Source organism: Delphinapterus leucas, chromosome 16, assembly GCF_059928025.1.
Source record: "Delphinapterus leucas isolate spDelLeu-1000000601 "Yukka" chromosome 16, BTC_Dleu_Yukka2, whole genome shotgun sequence".
NCBI lineage: Eukaryota > Metazoa > Chordata > Mammalia > Artiodactyla > Monodontidae > Delphinapterus > Delphinapterus leucas.
In genome coordinates, this window is record NC_143144.1 from 27,718,543 (window position 1) to 27,743,781 (window position 25,239).

At 38.3% G+C, this 25,239-nt stretch overlaps 2 protein-coding genes across 5 annotated transcripts in view; one reads left to right on the forward strand and one right to left on the reverse strand.

Annotated features, from left to right (window-relative positions):
• Positions 1-21,264, reverse strand: part of ECD (ecdysoneless cell cycle regulator) — a 31,451-nt gene extending 10,187 nt beyond the window's left edge. The window contains exons 1-9 of one of the 2 annotated variants that reach the window (XM_089897663.1): positions 20,990-21,264; positions 19,548-19,765; positions 16,263-16,380; positions 13,992-14,079; positions 13,700-13,878; positions 12,563-12,755; positions 11,853-11,981; positions 9,248-9,376; positions 7,406-7,491 (exon numbers count right to left, since the gene is read on the reverse strand). In XM_089897663.1, coding sequence (XP_089753789.1) covers positions 7,406-7,491; positions 9,248-9,376; positions 11,853-11,981; positions 12,563-12,755; positions 13,700-13,878; positions 13,992-14,079; positions 16,263-16,380; positions 19,548-19,752 — 1,127 coding nt within the window. In that variant the 5' untranslated portion in view covers positions 19,753-19,765; positions 20,990-21,264. The remainder of the gene's footprint in view (positions 1-7,405; positions 7,492-9,247; positions 9,377-11,852; positions 11,982-12,562; positions 12,756-13,699; positions 13,879-13,991; positions 14,080-16,262; positions 16,381-19,547; positions 19,766-20,989) is intronic. The other variant, XM_022590858.3, reaches the window with a different exon arrangement.
• Positions 21,265-21,290: 26 nt separating this feature from the next.
• FAM149B1 (family with sequence similarity 149 member B1) overlaps positions 21,291-25,239 on the forward strand; it is a 63,230-nt gene continuing 59,281 nt past the window's right edge. For 2 of the 3 annotated variants that reach the window (XM_022590859.3, XM_089897664.1), the window contains exon 1: positions 21,291-21,496. In XM_022590859.3, coding sequence (XP_022446567.1) covers positions 21,450-21,496 — 47 coding nt within the window. In that variant the 5' untranslated portion in view covers positions 21,291-21,449. The remainder of the gene's footprint in view (positions 21,497-25,239) is intronic. The other variant, XM_022590860.3, reaches the window with a different exon arrangement.

The window sequence follows — 25,239 nt, forward strand, 5'->3', positions numbered from 1 at the left end:
AAGCTGGGTGATGCAGCCAAAAAAAAGAAAAACTGCTTTGTACAGGAAAAGAAAGCATCAACAAAATGAAAAGGCAACCTACAAAATGGGAGAAAATATTCGCTAACCATACATATGATACAGGGTTAATATCTAAAATATATAAAGAACTCATAACAGCAAAAAACCTCCCAAGCAATCTGATTTAAAAATAGGCAGAGGAACTGAATAGACATTTTTCCAAAGAAGACATACAAGACAAGAAAAGGTGCTCAACATCAACTAATCATCAGGGAAATGCAAATAAAAACCACAATGAGATACCACTTCACACCTGTCAGAATGGCTGTCATCAAAAAGACAAGAGAGATCATGTGTTGGCAAGAATGTGGAGAAAAGGGGACTCCCTGGTGGTCCAGTGGTTAAGATTCCATGCTCCCAATGCAGGGGGCATGGGTTAGATCCCTGGTCGGGGAAGATCCCACATGCCACGTGGTGTGGCCAAAAAAAAGAAAGAATGTGAAGAAAAGGGAACCCTTGTGCACTGTTGGTGGGAATGCAAACTGATACAGCCACTATGGAATACAGTATGGAGGTTCCTCAAAAAATTAAAAATACAGCCACCATATGACCCAGCAATCCCACTTCTGGGTATTTATCCAAAGAAAATGAAAACAGGATCTCAAAGAGATGTCTGCACACCCGTATTCCCTGCAGCATTATGCACAATAGCTAAGATTGGAAACAACTTAAGTATCCATCAACAGATAAATGGATAAAGATGTGGAATAAATAGACAGATAGATAGTGATTACATACACACAATGGAATATTATTCAGCCATGAGAAAGAAAGAAATCCTGCCATTTGCAACAACATGGATGTACCCTAAAGGCATTAGGCTAAATGCAATAAGCTAGACAGAGAAAGTAAAATACTGCATGGTATCACTTATATGTGGAATCTAAAAAAAAAGTCAGACTCATGGAAACAGAATAAAAAAGTGGTTGTCAGGGACTAGGGGGTGAGGGATATAAGCAGAGGCTGGTAAAAAGACAAACTTTCAGCTATAAGATAAATACAGTCACAGGATCTAATGTAAAACATGGTTACTAGAGTTGATAACACAGTATTACATAATTGAAATCTGCTAAGAGAACAAAAATTATTCTCACACACATACACAAAAAATAAATATGTGGGGCTTCCCTGGTGGCGCAGTGGTTAAGAATCCACCTGCCAGCAGAGGGGACATGGGTTTGAGCCCTGGTCCGGGGAGATCCCACATGCCACAGAGCAACTAAGCCCATGAGCCACAACTACTGAGCCTGTGCTTTAGAGCCCGTGAGCCACAACCACTGAGCCTGTGAGCCACAACTACTGAAGCCTGTGCGCCTAGAGCCCATGCTCCACAACAAGAGAAGCCACTGCAATGAGAAGCCCGCACACTGCAACGAAGAGTAGCCCCCGCTTGCTGCAACTAGAGAAAGCCTGCGCACAGCAACGAAGACCCAATGCGGCCAAAAATAATAATAATAATAAATAAATATGTGAGGTGATGAATTTATTAATTAACTCGGTGGTGGGAATCTTTCCATAATGAATAGGTATATCAAATCACTACGATGACACTTTAAATATCTTATAATTTTGTAATTCTGTCAATTACACCTCAGTAAAGCTAAAAAAAAAAAACCCTGAAAGACTGCTTTGATTGAAATGGACGCTGGAGGCTCGGAGACCTGCCCATTCTGCCTTCCCCTTTGGATCTGCAGCAGGCTCCATGGAACACTATCATGAAGCTGATGATTTAGTATCACTCTTTCGATTTATATATATCATATATATGAGGAAAAGAAAACCCAGAAGAAAATATGAACAAAAATTAATCTAACATGCATAAAGTATGAACAAAAATTAATCTGTCAGGGCTTCCCTGGTGGCGCAGTGGTTAAAAGAATCCGCCTGCCAATGCAGGGGACATGGGTTCGATCCCTGGTCCGGGAAGATCCCACATGCCGCGGAGCAACTAAGCCTGTGCGTCACAACTACTGAGGCTGCGCTCTAGAGTCCGCAAGCCACAACTACCGAGCCCGCGTGCCATGACTACTGAAGCCCGCGCGCCTAGAACCTGTGCTCCACAACAAGAGAAGCCACCGCAATGAGAAGTGCACGCACTGCAAGAAAGAGTAGCCCCCGCTCGCCGCCACTAGAGAAAGCCTGCGCGCAGCAGCAAAGACCCAACACAGCCAAAAAATAAACAAAACAAAAATTAATCTATCATATGTTAAATGCTAGGCTAGCACTTCAAATACATTTTCTTTATTATTAGATTGATTGATTGACTGACTGATTGATTGGCTGTGTTGGGTCTTTGCTGCTGCACGCGGGCTTTCTCTAGTTGCGGTGAGCGGGGGCTATCCTTCATTGTGGTGCACGGGCTTCTCATTGCGGTGGATTCTCTTGTTGCGGAGCACGGGCTCTAGATGCGCGGGCTTCAGCAATTGTGGCCCAAAGCCTCAGTAGTTGTGGCTCGTGGGCTCTAGAGTGCAGGCTCAGTAGTTGTGGCACACAGACTTAGTTGCTCCGTGGCATGTGGGATCTTCCCAGACCAGGGCTCGAACCTGCGTCCTCTATATTGGCAGGCGGATTCTTAACCACTGCACCACGAGGGAAGTCCTCAAATACACTTTCACATTTAGCCTTCTACTTACTATTATGAGGAAGTAATAATCCTGTTTTACAAATGAGAAAACCAGAGCCCAGTGAATTTCTATAAGTTTTGCAAGGTCATTTAGTTGGACAGAGCAAAAGCTTGAAATCAAGTCTTCTGATACTATTTTGTGCTCCTCCTACTATAAACTGATAATGAAATACACACAGAGATTATTTACATGATGAGTGAGTTATTTTGTGATGGTGATGTGATTTGTTATATAAGTTCATGGAACCCTGTCTGAACTATTTATAATGGAGCAAATCAAGTTATATAATGGACTTGCATTCATTTAATAAACATTTGCACACCCTGCTAACTCATGTGGGTAACAGGAAACTATCCCTACTCCATAATATGTAAATATTACTAGGAGAGAGAAAAGAAATATACAAATAATCATAATAAATTACAAACATATAAAGTCACAGACGAATACCAAATGCTATCAATACAAAGAATCATAGGAGGGCTTCCCTGGTGGTGCAGTGGTTAAGAGTCCACCAGCCAATGAAGGGAACACAGGTTCGATCCCTGGCCCAGGAAGATCCCACATGCTGCGAAGCAACTAAGCCCGTGCGCCACAACTACTGAGCCTGCGCTCTAGAGCCCGCAAGCCACAACTACTGAGCCTATGTGCCAGTAACTACTGAGTCTGAGTGCTACAACTACTGAAGCCCACACGCCTAGAGCCTGTGCTCCACAACAAGAGAAGCCACGACAATGAGAAGCCCATGCACCGCAACGAAGAGTAGCCCCCGCTTGCCACAACTAGAGAAAGCCCGTGCGCGGCAACGAAGACCCACCACAGCCAAAAATAAAAACAAATAAAAACAAACAAACAAAACAAGAGTCATAGGAGAAGGTAATTACATTCACTGGGGTGGAGGCAGAGAAGTTTAAAAAAAAAAGAGAGAGATAATGGAAGAAGTTGAGTTAGGCCTTAAAGAATCAAGAGGATTTTGACAGGTAAGATAGGGTAGAGAAACTATGCAAGGGGATAAATGAGCATTTGTATAGAGGCAGGGAAGTGAGGAACATGTTCAGAGAGCAAATGGGGTTCAGTTTGGCTTAAGGGTGGAATCCGAGGCTGAATAGATGGGCTGGGATGACAGCACAGCAAGCGTGAAATGGCTAAGTTTAGACTCAATGAAATAAGGAGTGGGTGATCACTGATGGCCTCTTTGTTATTTTTAATTTTTGTTTTATGAGATTTAAATAATATAGACAAGTTGAAAAGGTAATACAATAAATGCCCATATCTCTACCACCCAGAATTATAATATTGTTATACTTATCTCTAGTCTAATTATTACATTTATACATTTAACATAAAAACCAAACTAGTAATGTGTGCGTGTACTTACAAAAAAATATGATAGATAAAGTTAGTTTCCTTTGATGATCAACACTCCCAGTTCCAATCCATTTCTCTGGCTACCCAAAGGTGATTGCTCTCACAAGAATCCTCCTGGGCCACTGAGTGTGTGTGTGAGACAGAGAGACAGAGAGATAGAGATCGAGATAGAGACAGAGACAGAGAGAGTGTGTGTGTACTATTTGTTGTATTTACTGTTTTGTTCTCTTTACCTGAAATGTTATTCCCTCAAATACCTGTCTGCCTCATTCCCTCACTTCCCTAGATCTCTTCTGAAAGAAAAACTCCTTGGCCAACCTATCTAGAAGAGGAGCCCTTATATCTCTCCCCGCAAACGCTGCTTTTTCTTCAAAGTACTCATTACCATCTAACATCATGTAATGGTTTACCGTCTTTCTCCTACACTAGTATATAAGCTCCATAAGGGCAGGGAGACTTTGGGTTCACTTGCTGCATTCCCAGTGCCTGGAATAGGGCCTGGCACATAGGAGATAATAAGTATTTATTGAGTGAATATAGATACATGTATCTATACATAATACATGATATCTTGTGTATTTTTACAATTTATATGCATAGCACCCGTATTTTACAAATTTACAACTTGCTTTTTTCCCTCAACATTATGTTTCTGAAATCTATTCATTTAGACCAGTGGTTCTCAACTGGGGACAATCTGGCAATGTCTGGTGACATTTTTGGTTGTCACAATTGGTGGGGAGAGGGGAGCCAGTCCTACTGGAATTTACTGGGTAGAGGCCAGGGATGTTGCTTCATCTCATACTAATGCACAGGACAGTCCCCCACAGCAAAGAATTATCTGGTCCAAAGTGTCAACAGTGTCAAGGTTGAGAAATCCTGAATTAGATTTATGGATATTTAGCTAATCTCTGATTAACTAATGGAAGTAAGCCATCATGTAAATACACTGCAATTCATTTATCTACTATTGATGGACACTTAGATTGTTTGTAATTTTTCACTATTACAATCTCTAATAATTTTTAGGAGACGGGAGTAACATGATTAAAGACACACTTCAAGCAGATTCTCCTGGCTCTAATGGTTGAATTGGAAGAGAAGAGTCTCCAGAGGCTGAGAAACAAGTTTAGGTGTAGCCATAGTTCAAGAATTAAAGTAAGTAGAGTAGCTAGCTGGGCAGTAAGGAAAAAGAATGCAAGACACAAGATAATAGTAGACAGGATCTAAGGACTGGATCCAAGGAGAGAGAGGAGGTCTGGGTGATAAGGAGGATGGTGGTACTATTAAAAGACAGTAGGAAACAGTCTATGATATTAATTCAGCTAATAAAAAAGAACATTGGGAAGTAAAGAAGAGGTCTGGAGGGAGATGTGAGTTTGGTTTCAAACTGTTTAGAAGTTATCCTGGTTTGGTGAATGGGAGCCTCTCCTGCAACACTCATTAAAATGTTGGATATTTAAGCTATTTGCAATAAGTAAATTATGGTCCATTTGCTAAAATGCTGTGTGGTTATTTAAAACTATGCTTATCAAAACTTTTTAAGGTCATGGAAAATGTAAGATCGTAATGAGTAAAAATTATGAACAGGATACAAGATTTCTACATAGTATAAAAAATGTTTAAAAAATCAACTGGTTATGGGGAAAAAAATCCTGGAAGGCAGTAGGTTGGAATAATAATAGTGGTTTACTCATGATATAAATTTTTTCCTTCTTACGTCTTTCTGTATTTGCTGTAATGAATGAATATGTTACTTTTATAACAACAAAAAACTTTATTATATTTAAAAAGAACTACCCAACCATCAATCTATCTTATTTTGTGGGAGAAGCCCTAACTCTCCTACATATGAGTCTCCCTCATTTCTTAACTTTTCTTCAACCTAAGACTATAAGGTAACATTTTTCAACAAGGGGAGTGGTCTCCTAGAGGAGACAGGGATCATCATAGGGGGAGATTCTCCTAACTATGAGGGCCACCTCCTTTACTTTCTTTCCCAAGTTTTCTTAAAGGATACCCTAAGAAGGCATCATCTTTTCCAATTACTGACATAAAGCTGACGGGAATGGGACAAAGGCACCCCTGGACACTTAAAAAAGAGTAAAGACTGCTGTAAAGTCATTACCACCTCACAGACACTGAGGTTGGAGTTCTCTCAGCATCAACTTTGCTTCATGCAGTCTTCAAAGAACATTTTATTACACAAATATGTGATGTTTGAGATGCTGGCAAAATGACTGGGGTTCAAAACCAGATTGGTTTGACCAAAAAAAAAAAAACAAAAGCCCAATGACAAAACAAAAAACACACCCACACACAACTCAGGACCTTTTAAACCATAACATATACAGTTATTTCTTTCATGTTATTTAATACCTTTATTTCTTTCATGTTATTTAATAGCTTTAAGTATCTCAAATTCAATTTTGCAAACATAAACTGAATTTTTTCCAGTATTCAAATTCTGACCTTTGATTCCTCAGCTCAATAAGACCTTCTGTAGGAGCTCCAATTTCCTTGAGCCACACTGACTAGAAGTACCCTCAAGGGACAAGTCAGACAAATGTGATTTTCTTCTTTCAATGATCCTATTCCCTCTGATCTTTGCCTGCTTTTGTTGTTTTCCACTGTCTTCAAATAATTGTTTTTTATATTCTGTCCAGGGTTTATCATTGTAATTAGCACAGGGTTATTCTGATATGTTACTCCACCATTACCAGAACTGAAACTCAATTTTATCAAATTTTAAAGGGGAGCCATTTCCTTCCAACCCTGTCTTCATTTCTTTCTTCCCCCAGAAAATGTATGGCAGGTTAGAATGAGATTTGATTTGGAAGGTGAACGCCTGCTTCATCCTGCGTTTCAGATCCACCTAAAAAAATCTAAACACAGCCCAGAACTCCCATAGGAATTAAGCACATGGCTCAATACTAGACTGCCTGAGTTTAAATCCTAGGTCTGTCACTTTATTAGCTGTGTAACCTTTGGCAAATTATTTGATCTCTCTTGGCCTCGGCTTCTGAGCTGTAAATAGGGAAAATAATAATTGTACCTATTCCATAGGGCTTTAAGGGGGATGAAACAAGTTAGTGGCCTATGCTTTGTAAGTACTCAATAAACGTTAGCCATTATATGATGATGACGACGACGGTGGTGGTGGTGACAGCTGCCAGTGCCAGCAAACTTCTGTAACAACACTTCCTCTCCCTAACCCCTGCTCCTTCAGTGGTCATGAGCCTGGCCATTAACTGTTTAAATATGGAAACTCCAGCATCTGCAACTACCTCAAGAGTAAGTAACTCCTTAACTTCTGGCAAGTAATCAATCTGTTCAGGTAGCGATAAACTCACCTTTCTGGCCGGTTTATGGAGAGTTGGAAGTAGTTCTTTGCCATTTCTAGCCTTTCCTGGTACTGGGCAGAACCTTTCATCAGTCCCTAAAAAAATAATAATGCCCATCAGAGCATTATATATATGGTATCATTAAAATAACCTGCTCACCAGCAACTTTCAGGGAGGCAGTGTACGATATAATATATTGTTCAAAAATCATGAGGCCTGAGTCCTAGTCCCTGTTTTGTCACTGATGTACCTGTTTGGGCTCCAGTTTCTTCCAAAAAGGGACTAAGTTAAATGTAGTGGTCCCTCATCCTTTTCACCATTAAGGGCCTCTTTCCAGTTTGGAAGGTTTTCTATTATTTAACTCATTATTAAGAAATAATTGATTAACTAGTAATTAATTTATAAGGCAAAGTACAAATTGAGCCAAAAAGTAGCATAATCCCACCTTAACTACCATTTCTATCTTTCACATGCATGTTTATGGTGGCATTCATACTTAATATTTTATATTCTTTAAAAAATATACTATAATATAAGCAGTTTTCCATACTACTACACAGTCTTTAAAAATCATCATATTCTTAAGGACTTTTCTACTTCTTGGATGTTTCCTTAAAGTAGATGATTTATTATTTTTTTAAAAAAATTAATTAATTAATTTATTATTTATTTTTGGTTGCATTGGGTCTTTGTTGCTGTGCGCAGGCTTCTCATTATGGTGGCTTCTCTTGTGGAGCATGGGCTCTAGGTGCGCGGGCTTGGTAGTTGTGGCTCGTGGGATCTAGAGCGCAGACTCAGTAGTTGTGGCACACTGGCTTAGTTGCTCCGCGGCATGTGGGATCCTCCCGGACCAGGACTCAAACCCGTGTCCTCTGCATTGGTAGGTGGATTCTGAACCACTGTACCACCAGGGAAGCCCAAAGTAGATGATTTAAATTGAAGGTTCCAAGTTTGAACCTTTCTATAGTTCTTGGAATACACTATCAAATTACTTCCCAGTTAAGGTTCTAACTATTACGATGTTATCAGCAAAGTATAGGTGTATTATTTTCACTATATTCTCAACAGCACTGAATATCATTCATATCCTTTTTACATATGTGAAAAACAGTCTTTATTATTATGTTAATATGGTTATCTTTACTACTTGTGAGAGTGAATTTTTTTTTTTTTTTTTTTTTGCAGTACGCGGGCCTCTCACTGTTGTGGCCTCTCCCATTGCGGAGCACAGGCTCTGGACGCACAGGCTCAGCGGCCATGGCTCACGGGCCCAGCCGCTCCGCGGCATGTGGGATCTTCCCGGACCGGGGCACGAACCCATGTCCCCTGCATCGGCAGGCGGACTCTCAACCACTACGCCACCAGGGAAGCCCAAGAGTGAATATTTTAAGAGAAATTTAGTAGTTGTCTTTTTGCAATTTTTTTTTTTTTTGGAGTATAGTTGCTTTACACTGCTGTGTCAGTTTCTGCTGTACAGCAAAGTGAATCAGCCATACGTATACACATATCCCCTCTTTTTTGGATTTCCTTCCTATTTAGGTCAGGTAAATTTTTAATCCATGTCTCTGCTAACTTTTCTATTTGGTGTCTTCATGTTTGCTTTACAGATTTGTGCAAGTTGTTCATCTGATACAAATAATAACTTTTATCACTTTATATAGACGTTATTATTTTTTCTAAAATATTGGAAACAGTTTATAGACACTCCCTCATTACCACCAAGCTAGAATGGTGCCTTTCAACTTTAGTTCCTACAATTATGTCACACATTAAACATGGACATAGAACTTTAATTCACTGGCTTGACTTACCCTGGATTGTCCAATTTAAAAAATGCATTGCAAGTCCTACCTTAAAGTAATCATTCTTTTTCAGACTTTCAAGGAAGCCAGCCCAGAGCGGTGAGGTAGTCACAAGAGATTTCTTGGCATCAGAAAAATGTGGGCTACATTTGGAGCATAAGATCTCAAATCCATGAGCCTAGATGGAAAAGATAGAATTTTTATTATTAGGTTAATTTCTTTCCATTTAACCACACTCAAGAACTAGGTGATTGGACACATGGGTATGTGGACATTTAAAACACTTTCTGAATTTTAGGAAAAAAAAATTCTGACTTTATTTCCAAGTTTCTTAATCTCTACAGATTAAAATTATAAAGGGGAAGCAAATAATACAAAACAAAGATTCTTATTCTCCTCAAAGAGATTTCTTTTCTCACTAATTAAAAAACTAGAAATTTAAACTTATTTCTTGTTTGCTTAAAAAAGGCTTGCAAGGCAGAAATAGAGACACAGATGTAGAGAAGAAACATATGGACACCAAGGGGGGAAAGTGGGGGGCGGGGGGTAAGTGGGGGGTGGTGGTGGGATGAATTGGGAGATTGGGATTGACATGTATACACTAATATGTTTAAAACAGATAACTAATAAGAACCTGCTGTATAAAAATAAAATAAAATTCACAAAGAAAAGAAAAAAGGCTTGCAAAAGGTTTCTTGTCTAACAGAATTATAAATGAATTAACCATAGTCTCAGGCATAGTAAATGGAGGGAATCACTTCATTTTAAGAGTCCTTTGGCTAAAAAATATAATAAATGCACATGGCAAAATAATTCTAATAGGGGGCTTCCCTGATCACTCTAGAGAAAACTGTCACCAATTCCTTACACATCCTTTCAGAAGTAATCTATGCACTCAAGCAGATATGTGTGTGTCTGCATATGTCCATCCTCCTACTCCATCCCTTTTATCACTAAATGGCAACATACACACTGCTCTGAACCCTGCTTTTCACTTAGTGATATACCTTGGAGATCATTTCATATGAGCATATATAAATTTATCCATCCCACTTCATGGACAGACCATAATTTATCCAACTACTCCTCTACTAACAGACATTTTGGTAGTTTCCAATCTTCTGCTACTATAAACAATGCTTTCATGAGTATCCTTGTACGTCTTTGTGCACAAGTAAAATATATGGAGGATAGATTTCTGGAAGTGAAAATGCTGAGAAGGGTTTGTGCATTTTAAATGTTATGGAAAGTGACAAACTGTTCTAAGAGACTGATTCAACTTATATTCCTATCGATAATGTTTGAGGGTACCTCTTTATGTATTTTTATAAACCCAGTATGTATTATCAAACTTATGGGTACTTGCCAATCAAATGGTGAAAAATACTATTTTGTAGCTTTAACTGCATTTCTTTTATTATGAGCAAGTGTCAACATTTTTCATAAAAATCATTTGTATTTCCTTTTCTGTGGACTGTTAATGGTTTCTGATGATTTTTTGATTGATTAGTACTATTTTTTTATATTGAATTGTGGGAATGCTATATATTAGATAAATCAACTTTTGTCATTTACTAGTTTTTTTACTCTTTGTCATTTAAACTGCAAATATAGGGCTTCCCTGGTGGTGCAGTGGTTAAGAATCTGTCTGCCAATGCAGGAGACACGGGTTCGAGCCCTGGTCCAGGAAGATCCCACATGCTGCAGAGCAAATAAGCCCGTGCGCCACGACTACTAAGCCTGGCTCTAGAGCCCGCGAGCCACAACTACTGAAGCCCACGCACCACAACTACTGAAGCCCGTATGCCACAACTACTGAAGCCCGTGTGCCACAACCACTGAAGCCTGCGCACCTACAGCCTGCGCTCTGCAACGAGAAGCCACCACGATGAGAAGTCCATGCACCGCAACGAACAGTAGCCCCTGCTCGCCACAACTAGAGAAAGCCCGCACACAGCAATGAAGACCCAAGCAGCCAAAAATAAAATAAATTTAAATAAATAGCAAATATATTTTACACTTTCACCAAGTTTACTGTCTTTTGACTATATTTATGTTTTTTGGTTTTTTTTTTTGTGGTACGCAGGCCTCTCACTGTTGTGGCCTCTCCTGTTGCGGAGCACAGGCTCCGGATGCGCAGGCTCAGCGGCCGTAGCTCACGGGCCCAGCCACTCCACGGCATGTGGGATCTTCCCAGACTGGGGCACGAACCCATGTTCCCTGCATCGGCAGGCGGACTCTCAACCACTGCGCCACCAGGGAAGCCCGCTTAATTTTTATATTATCCAATTTATCAATCTTTTCTTTCACAGTTTCTAGTCGTGCTTAGAAAGGCCTTTCCTACTCAGATTTTCAAAAGTTTTCCTATGTTTTCTTTCAAATTTTATGGTTTCGTTTTTTTCATTTAAATATTTGGTCCAACTGGAATTTATTTTGGCATAGGTGTGAGGTAACCAACTTTAATTTTTCAGATGGCTTCACAGTTTTATCATCACTTACTGAATAATCCACTTTTCCTTCTTATTTGAAATGCTACATTTTACTACATTCTCACATTAATAGGGTATACATCTAGATTTCTAAGCTCTGTCATTATTCTCTTAAGAGCCCTTTGACATAAAGGAAGAAAATAAAATTTTCTGGTTTAACATTACCAACTTCATGCCCAATTCGTGGGCTCGGTATTGGGGATGAGATGGAGGAGGCAGCCTGTATCCACTCCGCAGGTCTGGCACAAACCTTTGTTGCACCAACTGTGCATACAGACATTTAGTGAAAGTGACCTGGATATTGGGGCACAAAATATGTGAGTCTTTTCCTGAAATTAAAAATTTGAATATCATTTCATAGTTAATAATAACTTCATAGTAACTTCATTTATGAGCTTCATATTCATATAAGTGCAAAGAAGATCCAACCTATTTACTGCCTACATTTTTTAGTAACAGCTTTACAGAGATATAATTCATATACCCATAAAATTTACCTTCACTTGTCTATATTTAGTTATCACTAAGGTAATTCAAATCATTAGTTACATTACACAGCAATTTTGGTGGGTGGATGATATAGAATAATTCTTAATTCTCTGGAAGAAATGAAATGTTTTATTGTTAAGAGGATATAACTACTCAAATAGGGAAAATATGGTCAGAAATAGCTAGGAAACATTGAAATATAAAATAAGGAGTCAGGTCTCTTACAATCTTCCTCCCCCGGATAGGAGAAAAGAAAAAATTTAAAAATGTATATTAACTTGCTATGAGGAAACAGAATATTTCCCATTTTTTTCTAGTGAACAATTAAATAATGTTCAATTTTATTTCCAGTGAGAGAAACTAAATGACCAAGAGAACTAGCTTACCGAAGTCATTATTCGTGTTTCAGGCAAGAATGTCTTGAATATACGACAGGCTCGCAGGTCAATGGGGTCCCGCAGGTAAAATGCCTGGACTCCTGCAGCCACCAATCTGGGGCGCTGCTTTAGCACTGCTACAATGCCAGCTGGAAGGAAGCAGTGTGCTTGATGAAGGGAGGCTTTAATTTTTTCTGGGTATCTGTGACAGGTAACATAATTATTTTTATTTTATGATATGTAAACATCCAGGATTCTTATACTATTTACTTCCCCCTTAACATTTTATCTTGTCTTGGTTCACCAAGAGTGAGATGGAAAAAGTGACAAGAGAGGTGAAGATAAAGATACTGTAGGGAATTCCCTGGCAGTCCAGTGGTTAGGATTTGGCACTTTCACTGCCAGTGGCCCAGGATCAATCCCTGGTCGTGGAACTAAGATCCTGCAAGCCGCGCGGCCAAAAAAATTAATTAATTGAAAAAAAAGATACTGTATATACTAAAGACTACAAGAAGGAAGAGAGACAGAAAAATCGGGAAGAAATGGAAAATAAAGAAAAGGGATTAAGGTGGCCCAATAAAAAATAAAATCAGCATTTATTCTCCTAAAAAATGGTACAAAGTGTACTGAAGCGAAGCTAAAAGAAATGTTTAATACTGTTAAGACCTGAATGGTGCTAAACATTTAATAGGCACTCACATTTGAATGGCTGAATTAGTATGTTATTAGACTAAGGTATTCTCTTCTGAATAGAGCCTAAGGTGCTCCACCTAGGTCAAAGAATCCCATATATACTCCAAGAACCACAGAAAAAGCCTGAACACAATTGTGCTCACTTAGGTTTCCATTTCTAAAGGTCTGAAAATTTCTATCTGTGGATCTACATAATACTTAGCCATAATATCTAAGGTAAATAAATGCAAAAATATTGGGCCTATGACACTTTTAAATGGAAATTAAAAGATACATCTGTTTACTGATTTTAAAATACGTAAGTTTAATTTGTTGGTCAATTTCACGAAGGATGAAGACAGCATGAAAATTAGCATTAATTTAGGTGAAAGAAATTCCAGATTCAACAGAAGACTTGAGCGACATGAAATCAAAAGGTTCCTTGACTAGCAGTGAAAGTGTTATTTTTCTTACCCTCTGATGCGTCTATTCACAGCAGCTCGTATAGATTCTGAAGCCAAAATTTTTTCTGGGTGTGTTGAGATTATATTCAGTGCTTGTGAGATTGTTTGGAGTGTGGTGGGTAACCAGGATACTGCTCCAGGTTTCTTTGGTGCAGGAATAATGCACAACTCCCCATGATGGAAAAACACCTGCAAAATGATGTTTTAATTTTCATACCAGGCAGTGACAAACTCTCGGTACATATGAAAATGTTGCAACATGATTTCGCCTCCGTAGATTTTCCAAACTTGGATATACTTACCCTATTGGCACTATTATCAGGATCCAACCATTTAGGGAGAAAGTCAGCAGCTTCTATTAACAAGAATTCACCGTCATTGTCTTCAATCCTAATGCAAAAGAAGTTCTAACTTTATATTCAAAAAAGCACATATTTGCTAATAATCAAGCAAATTTGTTCTAATACATTTTCTCCTTCATCTTAGTAAATATATGAGTATGTACCATGTGTAGATTCCTATAATTAAGCAAAATGTTTAAGATACCATTAAGCACTGAAGGAGACTCTAAGATTTTAAGGAGGAATTCCTTAGGTGAGGGTGATAAGGAGAGAAAAATAAGTACATAAATAAATAACAATAGAAAAAAATATGGAAAATACATAAAGTACTATGGGGTTTCAAAAGAAAAAAAAAAATCACATATAGCCAAGATTAGGAAAACCTTTATGGAGGAGGTATTACTGGACCTTGAAAGATAATTTTGTTTTGCCTCATTTGCATGACTTTTAAAAAATTTAAATTTCTGAATAGGTAATACAGTCACATGGTTAAAACTTTTAAAAAATACATAAAAAGTTATACAATGAAAAAGTCTCCTTCCTGCTTTTGTATCTATATGCACAACCCCTCCACCATTGTTATTTCTTGTTTATCCTTCTACCGTTTGCTTATGTGTAATCCAGCCAATAGGAATATAAATTCTTTCTTCTCTTGTTGCACAAAAGGTAGCATATCATATATACTGTTCTAGATTTTTTTCACTTTTAATGGGTGGAGATAACAATATACGGAGAAAAGGAGAGATGTTCTTGGGAGAGAGAAGAGCATAAGCAAAATCATGGAGGTAGCAAAGTTAAGGTAGATATTTGAAGAATGACAACGAGTAAAGAACAAGACTAGAAAAGCACAGTTATATCATTTTGTGAAGAGCTTTAAATGTTGGCAGAATCAACGAGAATGTGTTGAATTTTTTTTTTTTTTTTTTTTGTTGAATTTTATAGACAAAATGAATGAAAGGCTTTAGAGTAGCGTAGTAAAATGGTTCGAGCTCTACTTTAGGAATATTAATCTGGCAGAGACATAGAGGAAACACTTCTTCCTTTTTCTAATTTTTAAAAAAACCCCGACAAGACAGTAGATGCCTATTAAAGAGCTTTAGGGTCCTAGTGTGTAGGTATGAACCATCATTACATGTATAAAAATCAGAATCAGCACATGAAAGGTATTGCCCCCTTCTTATTATCCTAGTAAAGATAGAAACTACTATTTTTGTGTCTGTTCATTTAAAATTCTATCATTCATTAAAAAATTATTGCTATGTATTTGTAGGTATGGTAACAGTAGTGTTTGTTATCTCTTAGATTTACATCCTGAAGTATTTAAAAATCAAATGGCATAATACTGGAGATCTGTTTTAAAATAATCTTGCTATGTGATGGGGGAGTGGGGAAGGAAGTAAATGAAATAAGAATCACCAGGAGTTGATAATTACTGAAGCTGGGTGATGGGTACGTGAAGGTACCCATCTCTCTACTTTTATGTATGCCTGAAATTTTGATATTATAACAAGTTTCCAAAATTGTTGTTCTTTTTTTCTTCTTGTTTTGCTGGGGAAAAGACTGGGTGGATAGAAGACCAGAATTTGGGGGCTGATGAGGAAAACTAGGACATATGTTAAATGGGTGAAGCGCCCTCTGCTGGCAAAACTTGGGAATTACAGATAATTATCCATTCCTATTTTAAAAACTGAATTAGAATGTACTATCGTCTACTTTGCTTCCTGTCCATAAAATTGCGCACTGATTTCTCTTTAAATTTCTTCTGTATATGATTTTTCATAAAATATAGCTATAGTCTAATAGAGGAAGACACAGTAAAGAAATCTGTGAAATATGTATATCTGTAGATGAATTTCTTTTTTTAAAGACACAGGAAATTTGACGGTGATTACTTTTGGGAAGTCAGAGCAGTACACCCTTTTGTATTGTTTGAATTTTATTTACCATGTGTATTTGTTCTTTCAAAACAAGAAGAAAAAGAGAAAATCTAAAATAAGCAGGTTTTGTTTGAAATTTTTTTGAAGTTGAACTCTCAAATGATTCTTTAATTCTTCTTCAAGAAAAGGAAGTCACAAGAGAAAAGGAAGAAAATACAGAAGTCACGTTTAAAATCTACATCCCAAGTTTGTACAATTTCCACCAGACTACAGAAAAAAATACTACTAAATGGATAAAAATGTAGTCATTTTCAATAATAGAATTCCTTTAGAATTATTAATAAAGCTATAATACCTTGCTACTAACTCTGGAAATTCCTTTGTAATTTGCTTTACTATATAAACAATAAACCATTCATCCTCAATGTTATCTCCAAACTTTGTCATGCCAAATATATGAGCAGGAACACCTCCTAAAAACAAGAGAAAAGCAATCATATAACCAAATAAATATACCAGTGCAAATAAAAGTACAAGTAATCATTCAATTAAACAAACATTTATTGACTGGCTATGCTCCAGGTACTATACTGGGAGCTGGGGTTGCAATCCTGGACAAGATACAAGAAGCTTATTCTTGAGGAGCTTAGGGTCTAGACAACAGGAGATAGACAACCAAGCATCACAAAACAAGATGATGAACAGAGGTATACACTGAGGGCTATGTGAGCATAAAGTATGTGATATCTGAGCTATACTCCTCTGGAGGAATGACCAGAAGTAGGCCTTCCAGAAAGAGAGAACATGTGCATGTGCAAAAACACAGAGGCATGACAGACAATAGCGTGGTTCTGGGAATATCAGCAGAAATTTTCAAACAAGTACATTATCCAAAAATATGTAGAACTTAAACAAGACACTCAGACAGCCAATGGGTCAAAGAAGAAATCACAAGAGAAATTAGACAATATCTTGAGACAAATGAAAACAAAACCACAACATGCCACAAAGATGCGATGCAGTGAAAGCAGTGCTAAGAGGAAGTTTATAGTTATAAAAGATGTCAAGTCAACAACCTAGCTTTATACCTTAAGAAACTAGAAAAAGAAGAAAAAACTAAACTCAAAGCTAAAGGAAGGGAATAATGAAGATCAGAGCAGAGATAAATGAAATAGAGAATAGAAAAACAATATTTAAAAAATCAATTAAACTGAGTTGGTTTGTTTAAAAGATCAACAAAATTGACAAAACATTAGTTAGATTAACTAAGAAAAAAGAGAAAAGACTCAAATAACTAAAGTCAGAAATGAAAGGGGGGATATTACAACCTATGCCACAGAAATAAAGAGGACTGTAAGAGAACACTATGAACAACTGTACATCAGCAAACTGGATAACTTAGAAGAAATGCATAAATTCCTGGAAACACACAAATTATCAAGACTGGATTGTGCAGAAATAGAAAATCTGAACAGATCTATAACTAGTAAGGAAATTGAATTAGTAATCAGAAACTTCTGCACAAAGAAAAGCCCAGGACTAGATGACTTCACTGGAGAATTCTACCAAACATTTAAAGAAGAATTAACATCAATCCTCCTCAAACTCTTACCAAAAAACTGAAGAGGAGGAAACATTCCTAAACTCATTTTATGAGGCCAGCACTACCCTAATACTAAAGTCAGACAAAGACAATACAAGAAAACTACAGACCAATACCCCTGATGAATAATGGTGCAGAAATCCTCAACAAAACACTAGCAAACTGAATTCAACAACACATTGAAAGGATTGTACACCATGACCCAGTGGCATTTATTCCTGGAATGTAAGGATGATTTGACACAAGAAAACCAAACAATGTAATATACCATATTAACAGAATGAAGGTCAAACAAGTGTAGTGCGGAGTGTCTCAAGAGCTACCATGGCAAAAAGAATCCCCAAACAGTTGGGAAGAACTGCCCAACCAACTCTTCTCCCTACTCCAGATTTCCCAAGTTTCATCAAGTATAGAAGTTCCAGTTAGGGTGTCTATTTTTATCTACCTTACATATTAAACTTCAATTTGAATTTCATCCAGAAGCAATGAGGAACTGCTGAAGGATGTTAGGCAGGAGAGTGACATGATCAAATTTGTGTTTTACAAAGGTAACTGGCAACAGGGTCAGGAACTGCAGACACTGGAACCAGAGAGGTTAGTTAGGTGGCTACTGTAGTCTTCCAGATGAAGAGATCAAGGGGGCCTAGACTGTAGCCAAACAGATGTAGAAAGGGGTCATATTTTAGGAGTAATCACACTAGGATTTAGTGCCTGACTGAACATGGTGAAGTGAGGAGTTGAGGATGATTCTGAATCACTAACAAGCTTGATAACTAGGTGGCTAGCAATCCCATTAAGCAAGACAAGAAAACACTGTGTAAAAATGATTTTCTAGAAAAAAGGTAAGGAATTGGTTTTGGCTGTGCTAATGGGACAGTGTTCTTGCCAATAAATATCACGTGTTTCAGTGAATAGGTGTTTAATAAATTAACGTTTTGCATTTGGCAACTGCTAGCCAAAAGGAAACAGATAAGCACTAAATTGAGAGCCAGAATGATGGTATCACAAGATGCCACGCTCCTGATCTGAAATAAGACCCCACAGAAGTCACTGCATGAGTAGAGCCTTGGTCACCTATCCATGATTCATTTTAGTAAAGTTATAAGAAATGACAGGACAAAGTACCATATTTGGCCAGAGGTCAGATCTCAAGCACTGAATACAGGGAAGCAGTGAAGGAACCTCAAAATGCTTCCGAGTGGCAAATAATGGTCATTTAGCTCAATTATTTCTCTTTATAAGCCAAGCAGAGCCACTCTTAGATCCTTACCAAAACAACTATGTGAAAGGCAGCCTAGTAAACATACTATCAAGACTGAGGAATACAGAGTAACAGCTAAAAGAACTATGGTTAAGGAAGCCAGATGCCTGAACCTGTTTAGTATAGGTACCTAGATACATTATGGCATAGTAATTAAAGTTCAAAAGAAGAGCCATGGCTTAATAATGTTGAATATATATTAGTTCCTAAGATAATGAGTATTAGAAAGCATCCATCAACATGAATTAAAAAAAATTTTTTTTAAGTTCAAGGGCTTAACTGAATAGAGGCAAACACCATAAAAAGCTCAGGATATAAATCTCCTGACAGGGTTCCCCTGGTGGCGCAGTGGTTAAGAATCCGCCTGCCAATGCAGGGGACACGGGTTCAATTCCTGGTCTGGGAAGATCCCACATGCCATGGAGCAACTAAGCCTGTGCACCACAACTACTGAGCTTGCACTCTAGAGCCCACAAGCCACAACTACTGAGCCCGCATGCCACAGCTACTGAAGCCCACGCACCTAGAGCCCGTGCTCTGCAATGAGAAGCCACCGCAATGAGAAGCCCGCACACCTCAATGAACAGTAGCCCCCGCTCGCTGCAACTAGAGAAAGCCCACACGCAGCAACAAAGACCCAACACAGCCAAAAATAAATAAATTAATTTAAAAAAATCTCCTAACACTGAATGAACTATGGACTATTATACATCACTGTTGTCAGAATGACATTAAAAGTCACACATATCAAAGCAAAATAAGCAAAAGAGCCTTACCTTTCCCAGGTTTATATTTGAGATTGAAAGGCTGATTCTGCCAGATATAGGGGACCAGCATAGGTGCAAACTGGGTCATTATCTTCTCAATGTACTTTTGAAGAATCTCTCTGTGTTCTTCTGGGTCCCATGGTTCATCCGGTATCAGGAACAGGTGGTATTCTACAGTGTCTTCCACTGTAGCAAACTTCATATTTTCCTCCATTCTTCTTTGAAAGCTACATTTAAAGTTTCAATAATATAAACCATATAGAATAATGTAGAAGTAATATCCCATTCCCTGAACTATGCTAGGAAATTCCGTTAACATTTTTTCCCAAAATTCAGTTATCCACATACCATCATCATGATTTTTGCCTTGACCACATACCAACTATAATGACATTTATTTAACATACTTTTAATGACATTGTTATACTTACGATTACATGAAAGGAACTTTTGATATAATACAATAAATGGAAATCCAATACCACATTCCCAAATTAACAAGTATGTAAGAATAAAATAAAAACTGTTTGCCCTTGCACTAGCAGTGGTGTGTATAACACACTTTTAGAAACACTGAAATAACATCTTTTGAAACACTATCACAAGTCCCAGTTCTGCCAGTAGTCCCAGTTGTGTTATTCTGGGCATTTCACTTTCTTCCTGGGGCTTTTTCCTTAATTGTAGAATAAGACTGTTACTGTATCATCTCTATAATCCGTACCTCGTTTAAATTTTTATTATTTAAAATTTCTGAAAAGCAATCTCCCTTACTCTGCAGAATTAAATCTCTCCCGTTGTATGGCATAGAGGAATTCAAAACTACAAAACATTCATGCCCTATCATTTCACCCCCAAATAATCTGCCCATGGCTCTTGATCCTACAACTATCTATCCTAAATTTTCCCCCTTCTCAGGTCTCAAAGGGTATAGCTCTGGTATATTAGGAGGTGGTAAATAACTATTTTCTAAAGGTTCCCCTTACAAACAAAAGTACTAGCTCACTATTGCTTCCAGGTGAGGCTTGGTAAAGGAAGACACTGTTTTGGATTATCCACTTTACGGCTGCAATTCAATTTTTAGACTTGTTTTTCTAACGGAGTAGTAAAACGAAGTCGAGAGGAACTTGCATCTTCTATCCAGACACTCATTCGCTACTTTCTGTCCAAATCATCATTTGGCCTTTTAACCCTGGTAGACAGATGCTAACTACCCACCCGAGGACTATAAGGGGCTTTGAGATCACTCAGGCTAACTCCACACTGTACATATGAGAAAACACTAGAAGGGGCTTTGAGATCACTCAGGCTAATTCCACACTGTACATATGAGAAAACCGGGAGCACAGCAAGAGAAGCAACCAAGCAGCAGAGGCCTGACTTGGGAGTCTAGAGCTTTTTACTCAGACTAGGCGCTCTCCTTCATCCAACAAAATGAAGCCAATTCCGCTTACGGTTCTAGGGCCTGGGCCTCTCCGGCAAGTCTCTGCTGTGGCACCTTTCCTCAGCCGCCTCTCCTATCACGTGAGCTGGTCGGGAGCTGCCAGTAGCAGCCAAAGCCTGGCTCAGACTGGGTCCACACGCTCGTCTGGGACCAGAAGACAGCAGAAACTCTGAAAGTCAGAAACCGGCTCAGCCTCGGAACCCCGGGCGTCGTCCCTGTTGCGCGTCGGCGAGAGCATTAGGTGGGTGCCCGTGTGCCTTCGCCACTTCCGGCTCCACGGGGAAGCAAGGAGGGCGGAAGACTAGGGAGGTGGGGATCCTGTGGGAGTGACGGCCCGCAGTCTAAGAGACGGGGCTTGACGGGGCCGGAAGGTGGCGGGAGGGAGCCGAACAGGAGCCGGCGGGAGGGCCAGGCCAGAGGCCCCCAACCTGGCTTGCCCGCCCCGGCCGCGGCTGAGGAGGAAGAGGAGGATGATCTCCAGATACACTCGGAAGGCGGTGCCACAGAACTTGGAGCTGTGAGTGGACTGCTCAGCCACCCCAGCCCGGCCCAGGCCGAGGCGGGCCGCAGGCGCTTTGCGGACCCTCCCTGACCAGTCCCTTGCTCCTTTTTCCTTTCCCAGGGCGAGGGAAAGAAAATTTTCTTCGAAATTCTCTCCTCCCAGCCTTGCCGGACGTTGCCCCTTCTACCTCCATCTCCAGCTAAGGGCGTGTTACCTGTGCTGTCCCAGAACTTGGCCCTCTTGGGTTGCACTTCTTGAGCTCGGGGACTGGGTTTCCTAAGGCATTTTGTAGTTTCCGCAGTGCTTCGTGCCCCAGTGTCAATGACCATTGACAATTCGTGAAGCTATTAATAGCTGAGTGCTACAATGAAGTTGAATACGTCTAGTGCCAAGCACAGTGCAAAGCTGCTTACATGCATGCATTAGCTCCATCGTGTCAATAAGGAGACCAGATAGGAACTATTATTTTGCCCTTTCTACAGATAAAGATCCCAGACTTAAAGATTGTAGCATGCCAAAGATCACACAGCCAGAGGGTGGTGGTGGAGCTTAAGTACGAACCTGTTGTCAATCTGTTTTTGAAGCTTGTGGTCATAACCATTACACATACTGCCTCTGCACCTCTGCAATTTAGTGTCAGAATCCTTAAGGATCAGTTTTGCTTTTGAGACTTTAGACAGCAAATATTTCCCGCTTAAAGACCCACCTCCCACCCCTAGTGAAGTGTTATAATGTAGGAAGTAATGATACTGTCATTCATTTATTAATGCTTTACACTTTCAAAAAGATTTTCACATTTTGATTCTCTTAACAACTCTGTAAGATGGGTATGATTATCTTTAGTTTTTCAGCAGATGAAATATCAGAAAGGTACACATCTTAAGATTATATAACCAATAGGTTTTGAGCTTGGGTTTTTCAACCCCAAATACCAATATTTTTCCTCCACTAAACTATGTAATTTTAGCAACCATACATTTATTAATTAAATATTAACTATACAGGGCAATTAACAGGCATGATATCTTCAGTCACATCTGGGTTTCTGTTTAGACTCTTTTGTAGCCTTGTTAATTTTAGGCAAATTACTAAATCTTTGAGCCTTCATTTCTGTAATATAGGAATAAGACCTTATCTAAAAGCATATCTAAAGTGATGGCATAGGGCTTGACACATAGTAGGTCCTCGGTAAATGGTAATTTCCTTGTCCCTTCCCACCTTTGCTTGGTACAATAACCATACAAACAAAATCAGTCTATGATCTTTCCTTGCCTTTCAGAAGCTTATTATCTACTAAATAATAGGATAGGACACAGAAGCAGTTCAGTTAATAGGCTTTTTTAGCAAATAGGAAGAAGAAAGTCATTTACCAATAAAGGGAACAGGGCTTAGGCAAAAATCTGCTTTTATAATTAATTCTGACCGTTCTGAGAGTGAAAAAAAATATCATTTATGGAAAAAATTGTTGATAGCACTTATTGGGCCAGAATTATTGACCCAGTATGGTTATGTTACTTGTTCTCTATTGTTGATTTGATACTCCCTAAAGATAATTCTCCCAAAAGATGATTCTCTAGAAGTGTCAGAATAACATGAATAATGATGATAATAAGATTATATGCATCTAAATGACAGTATATATATATATATATATATATATTTTTTTTTTTTTTTTTTTTTCTTCTCAATACACGGGCCTCTCCTGTTGCGGAGCACAGGCTCCGGACGCGCAGGCTCAGTGGCCATGGCTCACGGGCCCAGCCGCTTCGCGGCATGTGGGATCTTCCCTGACCAGGGCACGAACCCGTGTCCCCTGCATCGGCAGGCGGACTCTCAACTACTGCGCCACCAGGGAAGCCCTAACTAACAGTATATTAAAAGTAATTTTTACTTTAGGTGTTATAATGATAATTTGCTTTGAAGAAGTAATTTTAGTTTTCTCCCTAATAGTTCCAAATTATAGATATTGAAAAGAGGTTGGGATAAAATATACAGCTTAACATTTTAAAAATGGTAAATCTCAAGCATAAATGTATAGTGAATAATATAATGACCTACCCATCACCTACATTAAACAGTTATCTAAATTTTAATATATTTGCTTCATCTTTCATCTATATATTTTTTTCAGCCTGTCTGTCATCTGTGAAATAAGGAAGGAAAACCCCAGACACTATCATTTCACCCCATATACTTCATTATGCATTTCTAAAAATTATACACATTTTCTTATGTAACCACAAAGCTATGATCAAATTTAATATTTCTTTGGTATTATCTAATTGTCACTTCATAACCAAATTTCTCTGACAGACTAAAATATGTTTTAAGTTTCTATTTCATAGCTGGGATCCACATTTCTGATCCCCGCCACTGTCTCAAAGACAAGCTTTTGGTTGTAAAATCATTGAATGAGAGAAGTACAAATAGCTCTACACAAATCCAGCCCCACCATTTGAGAAATAATTTAAAGTACAAGCTCTGCTGACTAGGTCTTTATCTTTATATACAAAAATGGTACAATTTACTAAAATCTCAAACTATTCATTTGCTCTGAGAAGCCTCAAACAAACTACTTGGATTTGAATCCTGGCTCCATTACTTACTAGCCATATGACCTTAAGCAGGTTACTTAATCCCTCTGTGCCTCACTTTCCTTTCCTGTGAAACAAGAATATTAGATTTATAATATACATTTGCATATTAAAAGCCCTGGGAAGACCTCTTGTAAAGAAACCTGTGTAACTTTGTTTAACCTATCATGTTATTTGACTACAGAATTTTGTGGGGAAGAAAAGTCTATTGTGGATGATTAGGACTGGAACATATAATAATTGACCCCATCCCATAGTTTATTCTAATGCACATGTTGAACTCTCTAGAACAGTACTGTCCTATAGAAATATAATACAAAACACATATATAATTTAAAATTTTCAGGTAGTCACATTAAAAAAATAGTAGAAACAGGTGAAATTAACTTTTTTACCTTTTTATTTTGAAATAATTATGGACTCACAGGAAGTTACAAAAATAGTACAAAGTCCCGTGAACCCTTCACCCAGATTCCCCCAACGATGACAATTTACGTAACTATAATATAATTTCAAAGCCAGGAAACTGACATTGGTACAGTACTGTTAACTAGACTATAAACCTTATTCAGTTTTCATCAGTTTTTATATCCACTCCTTTGTATATATGTATATATAGTTCTATGCAATTTGGTCTCATTTATTGATATATGTAACTACCAATACAATAGAGATACAGAGCTGTTCCATCACCACCAGGAAACATCCTTATATATGCCTTTACAGTCACATCCATTCCTTTCTTCACACCCTGGAACCACTAATCTTTTCTCCACCTCTATAGTTTTGTCATTTGTGAATGTAATATAAATGGAATCATATAGTATATGTAACCTTTTGAGATTGGCTTTTTTCACTAAGTATGATGCCCTTGAAATCCATCCAAGTTGTTGCATGTATCAGTTCACTCCTTTTTTATGCTAAATCATATTCCATTGTGTAGATATACCAAAGTTTAACTATTCAGCTGTCAAAGAACATTTCAGTTGTTCCAACCTTTTTCAATTATAAATAAAGCTGCTGTGAACGTTTGTGTACAGATTTTTGTGTGAACATAAATTTTCATTTCTCTGGGATCAATGCCCAAGAGTGCAATGGCTAGGTCTCATGATAAACACATGTGTTTAGTTTTATAAGAAACTGAAATTATTCCAGAGTGGCTGC